The sequence below is a fragment of the Prionailurus bengalensis genome, chromosome D4 (genome assembly GCF_016509475.1).
Source record: "Prionailurus bengalensis isolate Pbe53 chromosome D4, Fcat_Pben_1.1_paternal_pri, whole genome shotgun sequence".
Classification (NCBI taxonomy): Eukaryota; Metazoa; Chordata; class Mammalia; order Carnivora; family Felidae; genus Prionailurus; species Prionailurus bengalensis.
Window position 1 is genome coordinate 87499328 of NC_057359.1, and position 13859 is coordinate 87513186.

The 13859-nt window shown below is 53.9% G+C and overlaps 1 protein-coding gene across 4 annotated transcripts in view; it reads left to right on the forward strand.

Annotated features, from left to right (window-relative positions):
• Positions 1-13859, forward strand: part of LRRC8A (leucine rich repeat containing 8 VRAC subunit A) — a 30115-nt gene that overhangs the window by 10266 nt on the left and 5990 nt on the right. For 3 of the 4 annotated variants that reach the window (XM_043566125.1, XM_043566127.1, XM_043566126.1), the window contains one exon: positions 10512-12676. In XM_043566125.1, the coding sequence (XP_043422060.1) occupies positions 10520-12676 (2157 nt within the window). In that variant the 5' untranslated portion in view covers positions 10512-10519. Of the gene's footprint in view, positions 1-9316; positions 9510-10511; positions 12677-13859 lie in introns of all 4 variants that reach the window. The other variant, XM_043566128.1, reaches the window with a different exon arrangement.

Consider the following 13859-nt stretch of genomic DNA (forward strand, 5'->3'; position numbering starts at 1 on the left):
ATCCAAAGCAGGCTCCAGGCTCCGAGCTGTCAGCACAGAGCCCGACGTGGGGCTCGAACCCATGAACCATGAGACCATGACCTGAGCCAAAGTTGGACGCTTAACCGACTGAGCCACCCAGGCGCCCCTAATTTATTTTATTTTTGAGAGAGAGAGAGAGCACGTGAGTGAGTGCGTGCGAGCATGAGTCGGGCAGGGGCAGAGACAGAGAGAGACAGAGAGTCCAAAGCAGGCTCCTCACTGTCAGTGCAGAGCCTGATGCAGGACTCAGGGCCCAGACTCACAAACCCCAAGATCATGACCTGAGCTGAAGTCCGATGCTTAAGCTTAACCGACTGAGCCACCCAGGCACCCCTATTCTTATTTTAAAACTATTAAAACAGAGGCTTGAGCTAATAATTTTCCCAGGGTCATGGAATGATTTCAGAGGAGAGCTGCTTTTGAACCTGTGTCTTCCCAGATCCAAAGCTGTTGCTCTCTGTGCCCTCCGCGATCTGCCTGCCACCAAGGGGGAAGATAGGGACTCTCCAGGGACAGGGATATTCCGGCCTTGCCACAGGAACCTTCCCACTTCTCTCCGCCTGCGTCTGCTGTGATGTGGAAAGGGTCTGACTGCATCCTACCCGCTTCGGCAGCTCGCTGGGCACAGGGCAGGACCAGGCAGGGGTGGTATCGTGTTCTCTAGGATCCTCAGAGACCACAGGTGAGGAGCAGGCCAGTTGGAAGGAGGATTTGAATTTGCTGCCCCAGCAGTAGGTCCAGAGTGGCCGCGTCCAGCTGAGCCTGGCAGGTGTGAGGACCAGAGAGAGGACCCGCCAGAGGGGGTAGAAACGGAGGATGATTTTGGAAAATTTTGTATGAAATAATTTAAGCACACGGAAAAGTATAAAACCAGAACAAATATCATTGTATCCAGGACTCAGCTCTGTCGGTCCTTAATTTTTACAGTAATTATATCCGCTAGATTGTCCCTGTCTCAAATTATTTAAGACATAAGCGAAGCCTCTTCCCCGAGCCCTTTTGCTTCACCTCTCTGGATGAAATTGTCTTGATTTGCGGGCTCTCCATGCATGTCTTTATAGCTTTACTACACATGGATATGTTACATTACAGAAAACCTTGCATGACACATAACATATTATTCTGTAGCTTGTTTTTTGGCTCAGCATTTTTTCTGAGGTCCGTTCTTGTTAGTACATGTAGGCATAGATCATTAACTCATTGCTTTAGCATTCTGTTGTACGACGGTAACGATTTATCCTTTCTCCCGTTGATGGATGGGTTGCTGCTGATTTGGGGCTGTTAGGAGCAACTCTTTAGAGAGCATTCTCGTCCGTGACTTCTCATGTGTGTAAAACAACTCCCTGAGGTCTGTAACTAGGAGAGAAGTCTCTGGATTGTAGGATATGTGCATCCTAACTCCTCGTCTAGGAATTCAGCATTTTTGCCAGTTGCAGGGGAATGAAGTGGCATCTGATTTGCATTCCCTGATTGGTAACGAGGTTAGGAATTAATTTCGTGCGTTAAATTCCATTTGCATTCTGTTCTTGTAAATTGTCTGTTCGTGTATTTTGCCGTTTTTTTTTTTTTTTTTTTTTTTTTCTTTTGGATTGTCTCTTTCTTGTGTTTGTAAGAGTTCTGTATTTGCCCTGGATAGTCATCCTTTGGTAGTTACACACATTGTAAATATCTCTTCCAAATCTGCGCGTTCTTTTTACTTGTTTTTTATTATGTTCTTTGATATGCATATATTTTATTTTATTTAATCTTTATTTATTTTTGAGAGAGAGAGAGAGAGAGAGAGAGAGAGAGAGAGAGAGAGAGACAGAGTGCGATCGGGGTAGGAAAAGAGAGAGAGGGAGACACAGAATCCGAAGCAGGCTCCAGGCTCTGAGCTATCAGCACAGAGCCCAATGCGGAGCTCGAACTCACGAACCGTGAGGTTGTGACCTGAACCAATGTCGGACGCTTAACCGACTGAGCCACCCAGGTGCCCCTATTTTTTTTTTTAATTTTTTTATGTTTATTTACTTTTTTTACTTTTTTTAATTTTTTTTTCAACGTTTATTTATTTTTGGGACAGAGAGAGACAGAGCATGAACGGGGGAGGGGCAGAGAGAGAGGGAGACACAGAATCGGAAACAGGCTCCAGGCTCTGAGCCATCAGCCCAGAGCCTGACGCGGGGCTCCAACTCGCGGACCGCAAGATCGTGACCTGGCTGAAGTCGGACGCTTAACCGACTGCGCCACCCAGGCGCCCCATGTTTATTTACTTTTGACAGAGAGAGACAGCATGAGTGGGAGAGGGGCAGAGAGAGGGAGACAGAATCCGAAACAGGCTCCAGGCTCCCAGCTGTCAGCACAGAGCCCGATGCGGGGCTCGAACCCACAGACTGCAAGACCATGACCTGAGCCGAAGTTGGACGCTCAACCAACTGAGCCCCCCAGGCGCCCCCAGGCGCCCCTATTTGAACTTAATGTGATCACAATATCAATCTCTTCCTGTAAGGATTTGTACTCTTTGTGATAGGAAATCCTTTCTCATCCTAAGTTGATCTCTTAGATCTTTCTTTCTTCTTTTTTTTAAAGTTTATTTATTTATTTTGGGGTGCCTGGGTGGTCTAGTCGGTTGAGCGTCTGACTTCAGCTCAGGTCACGATCTCACCATTCTGGAGTTCAAGCCCCCGCGTCAGGCTCTGTGCTGACAGCTCAGAGCCTGGAGCCTGCTTCGGATTCTGTGTCTCCCCTCCTCTCTGTCCCTCCCATGCTCATGCTCTGTCTGTTTCTCAATAATAAATAAACGTAAAAAAATTTTAAAGTTTATTTATTTTGAGAGAGCACAGGAAGGGCAGAGAGAGAGAGAGGGACAGAGAATCCCAAGCAGGCTTTGGGCTGTCAGTGCAGTCTGATGCACAGCTCCAACTCGCGAACCACCAGATCATGACCTGAGCTGAAACCAAGAGTTGGAGGCTTAACCAACTGGGCCACCCAGGTGCCCCTTTTTTTAAACACTTTCAACTTTTGGGGCACCTGAGTGGCTCAGTTTGTTGAGGGTCTGGTTCTTGATTTCGGCTTGGGTCATTATCCCAGGGTTGTGGGATCGAGCCCTGCCCATGTTGGCCTCCTTGGAGCTTTTGTCTTAGGTCTTTGGTTCATTGGAATTTATTTTCATATTAAGGAAGTAGATGAGGCTATGCTAACACTCTTCATGTCTGTTTCCAGACATTTCAGGGTCTGTTTCTAGGCTCGCCCTTCTGTTCCTTTGACCCATCCATCTATCCCTACATCACAATACCACATTGGCTGAATTCCTGTATCTTTGTGGTCAGTCTCCTCTCACCTTGTTCTTCCAAATTGTCTTAGCTATGCTTGATCCCTTGGAATTGTGATTTTATTTTATTTTACTTTATTTTGTTTTATTTTATTTTATTTTATTTTATTTTAATTTTTTTACCCAAATTTTATTTTTATGGCTATTTTTTAAAATTGAAGTGTTGATCTTTTATTTATTTATTTTTTTAAATATATGAAATTTATTGTCAAATTGGTTTCCATACAACACCCAGTGCTCATCCCAAAAGATGCCCTTGGAATTGTGATTCAAAAAAAAAAAATCTTTTCGGGGCTCCTGGCTGGCTCGGTCAGAAGAGCATGTGACTCTTGATCTCGGGGTCATGAGTTCGAACCCCATGTTGAGTGCAGAGATTACTGAAAAAAATAAACTTAAAAAAACACACACACACAAAAGAACCAAACTTCATTACCTGACTAGCGTAATAGAAGATAGAGGTAAGTTTGGAGTGAAAAAAGATTATAAACAGCAGTCTGATGTCACTGCCAATGTGGTTCAAATGTGTGTGTTAAGTTTTATTTGTATACATAAAACTCGTAACGCAAGAATTACTCCACCACAGTTTTATTACCTACTCTTTGCAGGTGGCATACTTCTGACGTTTTTCCTCTTATCAAGTCATTGGGTGTCTTGCTCTAACAAGTTTTCATTCTTTCATAGTGTTTTATCATCTGATCATTTAATGAGTCTTCAACCAGTCACCCAGTAATGGGCATCTGGGTTGTTTCCAATTTTCCCAGGGCATAAATAGTACTCTGATGAACATTCCTGTAACTGACTTTTGTCCTGCTCTTTCACAGACAACTGCCATCCTTCCTCCTACGGCCTCCTTCCTGAGCTCCACCCAGATCGGCAGGTCTTGTCTCCACTGCTGTATTCTGGGCTCTGCACAAGGGCCCCGGATGAGTCTGGGGTGGCCTCTGTCCTGCAGGACTCCTAGCCTCCCTGGCCCCCGGCCCCTGGGTGGCCTCTTGCCCACTGCCTCCGAAGCTTTACTTGGGTGCAGCCATTGGCCTCCCACTTCACTGGTGGATGTTAACCCCTGACTTCTAGGAGGGCACAGTCTGTAGCTCAGAGTGAGGCGTCCATTCTGGAAAAGAAGTAGTCAGCCCAGAGCTCAGAGGACAGCAAGGCACATTGCCTTTTTGTCTTTTCTCAGTTCCCTGAGTTCAACCCGTTCATCTTTGTCCTCTATTCAGGATCCTTTCCAAATTCTCCATCTCCTGGGGCAAAGACCTGACCTGATCTGACCCAATTCCCCACTGCCCTCCCCAAACTGCCCTCCCAGAACTTCAAAAGTACACCTGATCCCCACATGAGAACTGATTTTCTTTTTCTTCTTCTTTTTTTTAAGGCTCTGTTTCTTTTGAACTCTACTGTTTTATCAATCACAAAGATAATGCATGCTGGTAAAAAATTAGTTTCTTTCATTCTGTTTCTTATTCCCTCTTGGAGAGGGAGCCCCTCCCCACGGTGCAGGGACTGTGGGTCAAGGGTTTATCAGAATGAGATTATATTTATTTATTTTTCTGGATCTTGCTTTTTTCCCAAAATGGTATTACATACACAGCTACTTCGTTCCATTGAAAAGGTCGCATCCTCGTTCCCGCCCACGCGGGCCAGGCCCCGCCCACAGTGGTCCAGACCCGCCCACTGTGGGCCAGGCCCCACCCACCGGTGTCTCTTTGCCTGGTATCTGCCAGCCCTCTGGGTGGTTTTCCTCCTTCCATTTCCTTCCTTTGTGCTCCTGTTCTGTGCACTTTGCAGCCACCCCTGACTGTCTGTTGAAGTCGGGGTTGCTCTGGGGGGCCAGGCCCATGTCCGGTTTAGCCGTATCCCACAGATGGGGGCGCAGTGAGGCTCAGAGACATGAAGGCGCCTGTCCAGGGTCACTCCACCACTCAGGACAGAGCCCAGACTAGCCCGGCCATCCCTGCAGCTCTAAGCTCACATCATGTAGCTTGGGGCTTGCTCTCCACCTGACCGATGGGCCATACACGGGCAGTTTGGGAAAACTCATTTCAGTGACTTCTGATAGTCCTGAGAGCTTGGCAGGGCATCTGTGTCCCCCGCCCCACCCCCCATTTTATGGCTGGGGAAACCAACGTGCCACGAGGGGAAGGGGTCCTGGCTCCTGGACACACTGCTCCCTCCCTGCTGGCTGCAGGCAGGGGTGGCCAGGACAAGGGGGTGTTTGGTGGCATCGGCAGCTCTAGAGCCAAGCCTTGCTGGCTGACCTCAGGGTGGGCCACAGACAGTGTGAAAGGAGGTGCCCAAGGCAGGCACAGGCCTGGGATCACATGCCCCTCGGTCCCTTGACCACCTTTTACAAGATGTGGGCATATCCACGACAGAGTCCCTGCCCCCTTTGGGACAGGGAAACAGGCCATGGGGGAGACGAGCTATTCCAGACCCCTGCCCGGAGGCGATGCAAGCTGGGGAGGGGCTCAGTGCAGGGAGGGGATGAACACACTGCCTCCAGGAACCGTCCTGGGCGGAGTGCTTTCTGTAACCGGAAATGAGATCCCCACTGCCTTGAACCTGCTCCCTTTCCCTGTGGCGCCCTCCTGAGCACAGGGGTCTGCTTCCAGGTGGGATCTGCTCCACCCGGGTGGCCCCCTCTAGCTGCTGCAGGTCCGGGCTCCACTGTGGATCTGGCTCTGAAGGTGGCCTCTGTCACTTACAGCCAGTGTGAAGTTGGGCCAGTGGCTTCTCTCTCTGAGCCTCAGTTTCCCTATCTGCAAAATGGTTGTGGGGAATATCATTCAGCCTTAAAAGGGAAAGGAATTCTGACCCGTGCTAAGACCCGGATGAACTTTGAGGGCCCTGTATTAAATGGAATACGGCAGACACAAAGAGACGAATCTTGTTTTGCACGTCTCCGTTCATGGAGCACCTGGGATAGTCAACTTTATAGAGACGAAAAGTAGAATGGCGATTGCCAGGGGCTGGGGAGGGGACAGTGGGGAGTTGGTGTTTAATGGGGACAGAGCAGACCCATGCTGCTGGTGGTGGCTGTATGACAATGGCCGTGTATTTAATGCCACTGAATGACATACGTAAAAATGGTTAAAACAGTAAGTTCTATGTTATGTGTATATTACCACAGTGAAATTTGGAGAAAAAGAAATGGGTGTGGTTGGGGGGGGGGTGCCTGACCGGCTCAGTCGGTAGAGCATGACTCTTGATCTCAGGGTCATGAGTTTAAGTCCCACGTTGGGTGTAGAGCTCACTTAAAAAAAAGAAAAAAAAAATGGGTGCTGGAACAATGTGCTCATCCTGGACTTGGCCCTGAGTCTTTAGTCTGGGAACAGGAGCTGCCCCTGTGGATGTTCAGTGCTCTTGAGTCACTGGCTCGTGGGGCGGGTCCCTGCACTGGAGATCCCTACCTGGGGCGGGGTGGGGTGTGAGGGGCTCTGTCTCCTTCCCAGGGGCCCTCGGGGTGGGGCGGAGCCTCCGCTTCCTCCCTGTCAGGATGTGCAGCCCTGCCCACATCCACCTGAAACTCGCTGCTGCCCTCCCTCCCCGCCATGCCTGGGCCCTGCCCTTCCCTGCGTCCCACTCCTGCCCCGTCCTCTCGGGCCCTCTCTTGAGACCCACTGATTTTATTGAGCACCTACTATGCGCCAAAGACTCCTGCCCTGCCCGCCCCACTCTGCACTAAGCACTGCAAAAGCGTGAAATTCTGTGGACGCTTTCCAGCAGCCCTGTGAGGTGTCTGTGCAGAACCTGAGGCCCAAAGCCAGCGAGGACCTTGCCCGGCAGATCTCAGCTCAGCCTTCTTGGCCACTGGCTTGCCCCCCGCTCAGCCTCAGCAAGAGCTGCTTGGGAGGGGGCTGCCCCTACCACCTAGTTGTTTGTTGTCGGGGACCCCTGGGGCGGGAGCCCCTCCTTCGCATCCCTGGGGACTAAAGCCTGGGGTTTGGTGCCTGCACCTTCTTTCCAGATTTCTTCCAAAACCCCAGCAGAGAGGGGCAGTGCCTTGTCCAGAGTTCCACAGTGAGCTGGTGGCAGAGGTGAGGCAGAAATAGGGTGCAGCTAGAGGGTCACCCCCACGGGGCCGGGCCTGCACCGAACTCCCAGCCAGGGCCCCTGGCTCTGCTCCCTGAGACTCCACGAGGCTCTTCTCAGCAGGGAGGCGGCATCTGTCTCTCCCACCACTGCCCATGAGCTCCCACTGGACACAGAGGCCCCTGAGGCGTGGACACACCTTGGGCACTTTTATCTCCCCAGAAGGCTGAGCCAAGGGCTGGATGGCAGCGAGTTCAGGATGTGCTTGAGACCAGGTGTTTGGGGTTGGGGGCAAGCTAAGAGCCAGACATACCGGTCTGGAATGGCCTGGGCTGTTTCCTCCCTCTGTCGGCCTCCAGTTCCCTCACCTGTAAACGGAGCTGTGCACAGTTCCCACCTCAGAAGTCAGGAAGCCACATGTGCAAAGCCCTAGGACGGCAGGGCCCAGAGGCCACTCCTCACCGTGAGACCGGGTGTCCCCACTAGGCTGGCACACCCACCTCCCTCCAAAACTGTGAGTTTGCAACCACATCCTGCCTGGTCGTAAACTGCACCGCCCCCAGCGTCTGGCGTCCTGCCGTGGCCGGCTCTCTCTGGAATCTCCGGGCAGGCTGGTGCACGCCCTCGGGCGCTCGGTCTCGGCCCCTCCTCCCTTCCCGTCCCCAGCCTTTGGGTGCCTGCCTGGATGTGGGCTTGGGGAACTGGCGAGGGAGGGACGAGTATCCGGGTCTCTTTCAGCTGGAGGCTGGCTGCGTGATTCAGCGAGCCCTCCCCGGGGTGCCCCCTCCCCAGGAGTGTGGGCGGTGTAAGGAGCCAGCCAGTCATTAGAGGCCCAGGCCTTCTCGCCAGGAGGGCTGACCCCTGGGCTGGAGCTGGTGGCCCAGGGAGGGTGGTGGTGTCTACTGGCCCCGTGGTGACCCGAGTTCTGGGAACCCCAGGGGGGCAGGGAAGCTGGACTCCCGGGTGTGGCCTCTTGGCATGGTCACGCTGACAGCAAGCCCATGCAGCGGTGACGACCCAAGTGGGGAGGCGGAGGGACAGGCCTGGGTTCAGTCCCAGTTCTGCCCTGAGTCGTAGAGTATCCGTGGCAGGTGACCTCACTTCCCTGAGCTCAGTTCCCCCGTCTGTGGAACGAGGCCAAAGACAGGCCTGCGCGTGGGCTTCGAAGGGATTCCGTGGTATGGGCTAGCCCAGTGCCTGGCACACGTCCATCTGAGTGCCCCGATTCCCTCTCAGAGTCCTGGGTTGCTTTCTTCCCACCCATCCTGGTGTGCCCTGGAAAGACAGGATGGAACACATTTGGCGTTTGCAGGGAGGCCCGTTTTATGAATGTTTCATTACCGTGGTCATTATTAACATTACCGACAGTCAGAATGAGGGGGGCAGTCCCGTAGTCTGGGCACCCTGGTTCCTCTCCCAAGAGAAACAGACCAGTCTGTCAAAATACAAGTACTTAAACCTTGGTTTAAAGTCTAGATTCTAGGGGCACCTGGGTGGCTCAGTCAGTTGAATGCCAGACTTCGGCTCAGGTCATGCTTCGGCTCAGGTCATGATCTCATGGTGCATGAGATCGAGCCCCGCGTTGGGCTCCTTGCTGACAGCGTGGAGTCTGCTTGGGGTTCTCTCTTCCTCTCCCTTTCTTTCTGCCTCTCTCTCTCTTTCAAAATAAGTAAACTTAAAAAAAAAAAATCTAGATTCTACATTGGAAAATAGGGAGTAAAATAAAATTCACAATTTTATTAAAAAAAATATGCACAGAAAGGACTGGAAGGTTATTACGCGTTGAGAAGTTAACAGTGGGTAACCCTGGCAGTGTTCTTACAAGGGATCTCTTTTTTTGTGTTTATGCTTTTTTATATTTCCCCAAGCGTTCTCTGGTGAACATAGAGTACTTTTTAAAATTTCGTTACAGTCTTGCAGACCAGTAGTTGTAAGGGCAGTGTGTCTTGGCAGGGTGATTGCAGACAGCCCAAGCACAGGATTCCTTTCGCACCTTCATTTTGTTGCACTCCTCCTGTATGTCACTGGCTGGATTTCCTGACTGTGGCTTCTTACGCAGTGTTCCCCAAACTTGGCCGATCGTTAGCGTCACCAAAGTCAAGTGTAAGCTCTACCTGAGACCTGCCGAATTGAACTCTCCAGGGAGGTAATATGCTGCTATTTTTAATTTCCTTATACACACACATGTAGATGCACACGGCCAGAGATGATGATGATAATAATAATAATAATAATAATTGTGATATCATCCAGCATGGGGCGGAGATCGATCTTGTTTTCTTGTCTTCTCTCTGCTTGGCCACACCCCCTACTCTGTGTGTGTGTGTGTGTGTGTGTGTGTGTGTGTGTGTGTGTAAGAAAGACTCCCTTCAGGATCCAGTAGGGACATAATTACATGCATTCTCATAGAACTTTTTTGAATTTCCCTATTTGTCTTACAAAAGTGAGTTCATGGGCACCTTGGTGGCTCAGTCGGTGAAGCGTCCGACCCTTGGTTTCAGCTCAGGTCACGGTCTCACTGTGAGTTCGAGCCCTTCACTGGGCTCTGTGCTGACAATGCAGAGCCTGCTTGGGATTCTCTCTCTCTTTCTCTCCGGCCCTCCCCTGCTCACGCTGTCTCTGTCTCTCTCAAAAATAAATAAATAAACTTAAAAGAAAAAAGTGAGTTCACATCAAGCCCCCTCTTCTCCATTGGGATTTCTCACACTTGGAGGAAACCTCTTCGGGTCACTGGGGCAGGCAGCATCACGGCCCTGGTTCCAAGTGAACTGGGAGTTTTCAACAAGCCCCTCTGGTCAGTGTGATCGTTAATAGGATGCAGCCCGGGGACAGGAATTCCCCAAATGGTCCTGCTGGAATGCAGGGCGAGGCCACCTTAGCCACATGTCGGCGTGGGTCCCGACCTCAGTCCTTGGTCTTCACGTCTGCTAAGTCCGGGGGCCACCTGCCTTCCCCTGTGCTGGTGTCCCAGCCGCCTGGTGGCCACATAGTTCTGGACAGAGGCTGATCGGTGGGCCACCCTGTGCGTGGCAAGGCTGTGACTCCCAGCCCGACTCAAGGTGGAATGTTGGACGATGGGTGCGCCGTCTCCTGGGTCCCAGACAGCCGGGCCGCCCTGTGGTAACCCCCTCCTGTGGGTCCCTTTCAGGTTGAACCATGATTCCAGTGACAGAGCTCCGCTACTTTGCGGACACGCAGCCAGCCTACCGGATCCTGAAGCCATGGTGGGACGTGTTCACCGACTACATCTCCATTGTCATGCTGATGATCGCGGTCTTTGGGGGCACACTGCAGGTCACCCAGGACAAGATGATCTGCCTGCCTTGTAAGTGGGTCACCAAGGACTCCTGCAACGACTCATTCCGGGGCTGGGCAGCCCCCGGCCCAGAGCCCACCTACCCCAACTCCACGGTCCTGCCGACCCCCGGCGCAGGCCCCACGGGCATCAAGTACGACCTGGACCGGCACCAGTACAACTACGTGGACGCCGTGTGCTACGAGAACCGCCTGCACTGGTTCGCCAAGTACTTCCCCTACCTGGTGCTCCTGCACACGCTCATCTTCCTGGCCTGCAGCAACTTCTGGTTCAAGTTTCCGCGCACGAGCTCGAAGCTGGAGCACTTCGTGTCTATCCTGCTCAAGTGCTTCGACTCGCCTTGGACCACGCGCGCCCTGTCCGAGACGGTGGTGGAAGAGAGCGACCCCAAGCCGGCCTTCAGCAAGATGAACGGCTCCATGGACAAGAAGTCGTCGACGGTCAGCGAAGACGTGGAGGCCACCGTGCCCATGCTGCAGCGGACCAAGTCCCGGATCGAGCAGGGCATCGTGGACCGCTCGGAGACGGGCGTGCTGGACAAGAAGGAGGGCGAGCAGGCCAAGGCGCTGTTCGAGAAGGTGAAGAAGTTCCGCACCCACGTGGAGGAGGGGGACATCGTGTACCGCCTCTACATGCGGCAGACCATCATCAAGGTGGTCAAGTTCATCCTCATCATCTGCTACACCGTCTACTACGTGCACAACATCAAGTTCGACGTGGACTGCACCGTGGACATCGAGAGCCTGACGGGCTACCGCACCTACCGCTGTGCCCACCCGCTGGCCACGCTCTTCAAGATCCTGGCGTCCTTCTACATCAGCCTGGTCATCTTCTACGGCCTCATCTGCATGTACACGCTGTGGTGGATGCTGCGGCGCTCCCTCAAGAAGTACTCGTTCGAGTCCATCCGCGAGGAGAGCAGCTACAGCGACATCCCCGACGTCAAGAACGACTTCGCCTTCATGCTCCACCTCATCGACCAGTACGACCCGCTCTACTCGAAGCGCTTCGCCGTCTTCCTGTCGGAGGTGAGCGAGAACAAGCTGCGGCAGCTGAACCTCAACAACGAGTGGACGCTGGACAAGCTGCGGCAGCGGCTCACCAAGAACGCGCAGGACAAGCTGGAGCTGCACCTGTTCATGCTCAGCGGCATCCCCGACACCGTGTTCGACCTGGTGGAGCTGGAGGTGCTGAAGCTGGAGCTGATCCCGGACGTGACCATCCCGCCCAGCATCGCCCAGCTCACGGGCCTCAAGGAGCTGTGGCTGTACCACACGGCGGCCAAGATCGAGGCGCCCGCCCTGGCCTTCCTGCGCGAGAACCTGCGGGCCCTGCACATCAAGTTCACGGACATCAAGGAGATCCCGCTGTGGATCTACAGCCTGAAGACCCTGGAGGAGCTGCACCTGACGGGCAACCTGAGCGCGGAGAACAACCGCTACATCGTCATCGACGGGCTGCGCGAGCTCAAGCGCCTCAAGGTGCTGCGGCTCAAGAGCAACCTGAGCAAGCTGCCGCAGGTGGTCACCGACGTGGGCGTGCACCTGCAGAAGCTGTCCATCAACAACGAGGGCACCAAGCTCATCGTCCTCAACAGCCTCAAGAAGATGGTGAACCTGACCGAGCTGGAGCTGATCCGCTGCGACCTGGAGCGGATCCCACACTCCATCTTCAGCCTCCACAACCTGCAGGAGATCGACCTCAAGGACAACAACCTCAAGACCATCGAGGAGATCATCAGCTTCCAGCACCTGCACCGCCTCACCTGCCTTAAGCTGTGGTACAACCACATCGCCTACATCCCCATCCAGATCGGCAACCTCACCAACCTCGAGCGCCTCTATCTGAACCGCAACAAGATCGAGAAGATCCCCACCCAGCTTTTCTACTGCCGCAAGCTGCGCTACCTGGACCTCAGCCACAACAACCTGACCTTCCTCCCCGCCGATATCGGCCTCCTGCAGAACCTCCAGAACTTGGCGGTCACGGCCAACCGGGTGAGTGGCTTGGCCGTGGCTCCGCGGGGGGGCCCGGCGGAGGCCTTTGGCGGAGGAGGGGGAGGTGTTCAGGAGGCTCGTGGTCTCGGGGTGGTCGGGATGGCCTGAGGCTCCTGGGCTGGCGGTCCTCCCCCGCCCCCGTGGTTCCCAGAAGCACCCAGGAGGAGCTTGTTGGGAATACAGATTCCCGGGCCCCGGGCCAGTCCTGCCGACCTGGGCTTGGGAGCCTGTCTTTGCCATAGGATGCTGCAGAGTCCTTCTGTTGGGAGGGCTGGTGTGGTAAGGGGGGGGGGGGGGTGTCGTCTGTCCCTGAAGGGACCCGGGGCACGTTCCTTATAGGCAGGGGTGTGCTGGGGCAGGAGGTCCGAGGGCTGGATTGTGGGAGGCAGGACCCAGCCTGGAGCTGGCTCTGGATCGCATTTGGAGTCGAGGGGCCAGTCTGGATCCACTGGAGACAGAAACCGTGGGTGGCTGGTGCTCAGCGAGGCGAAACCGGGTGGTTTCTGCAACTCTTTGCGCTGCTCACACCCTTCCCCCTCTGTGTCTTGGGGTGGGAGAGGGCACAGTCGGGCTTGTCGCCACCTGCCTTTTTGGAGAGGAAGTTGTACAAACCATTTCAGGCCAGCAGTGTGGGAGGCGATGCCCTGGAGGGCTACAAATCGTTGGTAGCCCTGTGTGCTAGCCCCTCGCCTGCCCAGGGAAGCCCCCCACCCAAGGGCCCCTTCTCAGAGGCAGGCGGGCAGAGTTGAGGGCAGGGTGCTCCTGTGGCCCTGTGGTCAGGTCTCTGTAGTGCAAGCAAAGCCACAGCCACTGGAAGGACCTCCCCCTGCCCGCCCCTCCTGCACACCTGCAGGAAGGGTGACACATTCCTGGTCTCTGCTGACTGGCAGTGAGGCAGGTGGTGGTGGGAGCCCCAGGCCAGGAGTGCAAACTCTGGAGACCTGGTTCGGACACCATCCCTGTGCCGCCCTGTGGCCAGGGGCACAAAGCGGCCCACCCTTTGCAGGGCACGAAGCTCCCGGCAGGAGCTCTCTCATTTCAGGCAGTCCCTGAAATGCCCCTGCCCCAGGAAAGGACACACCTTCTCCAGTGTCACTCAGATTGAAGGGTCTGGGTCCCGCCTCTCTCAGTACAAACCAACCTGACGCTTCCATAGATCAGGGGTGGTGACAAATCCTGTCTT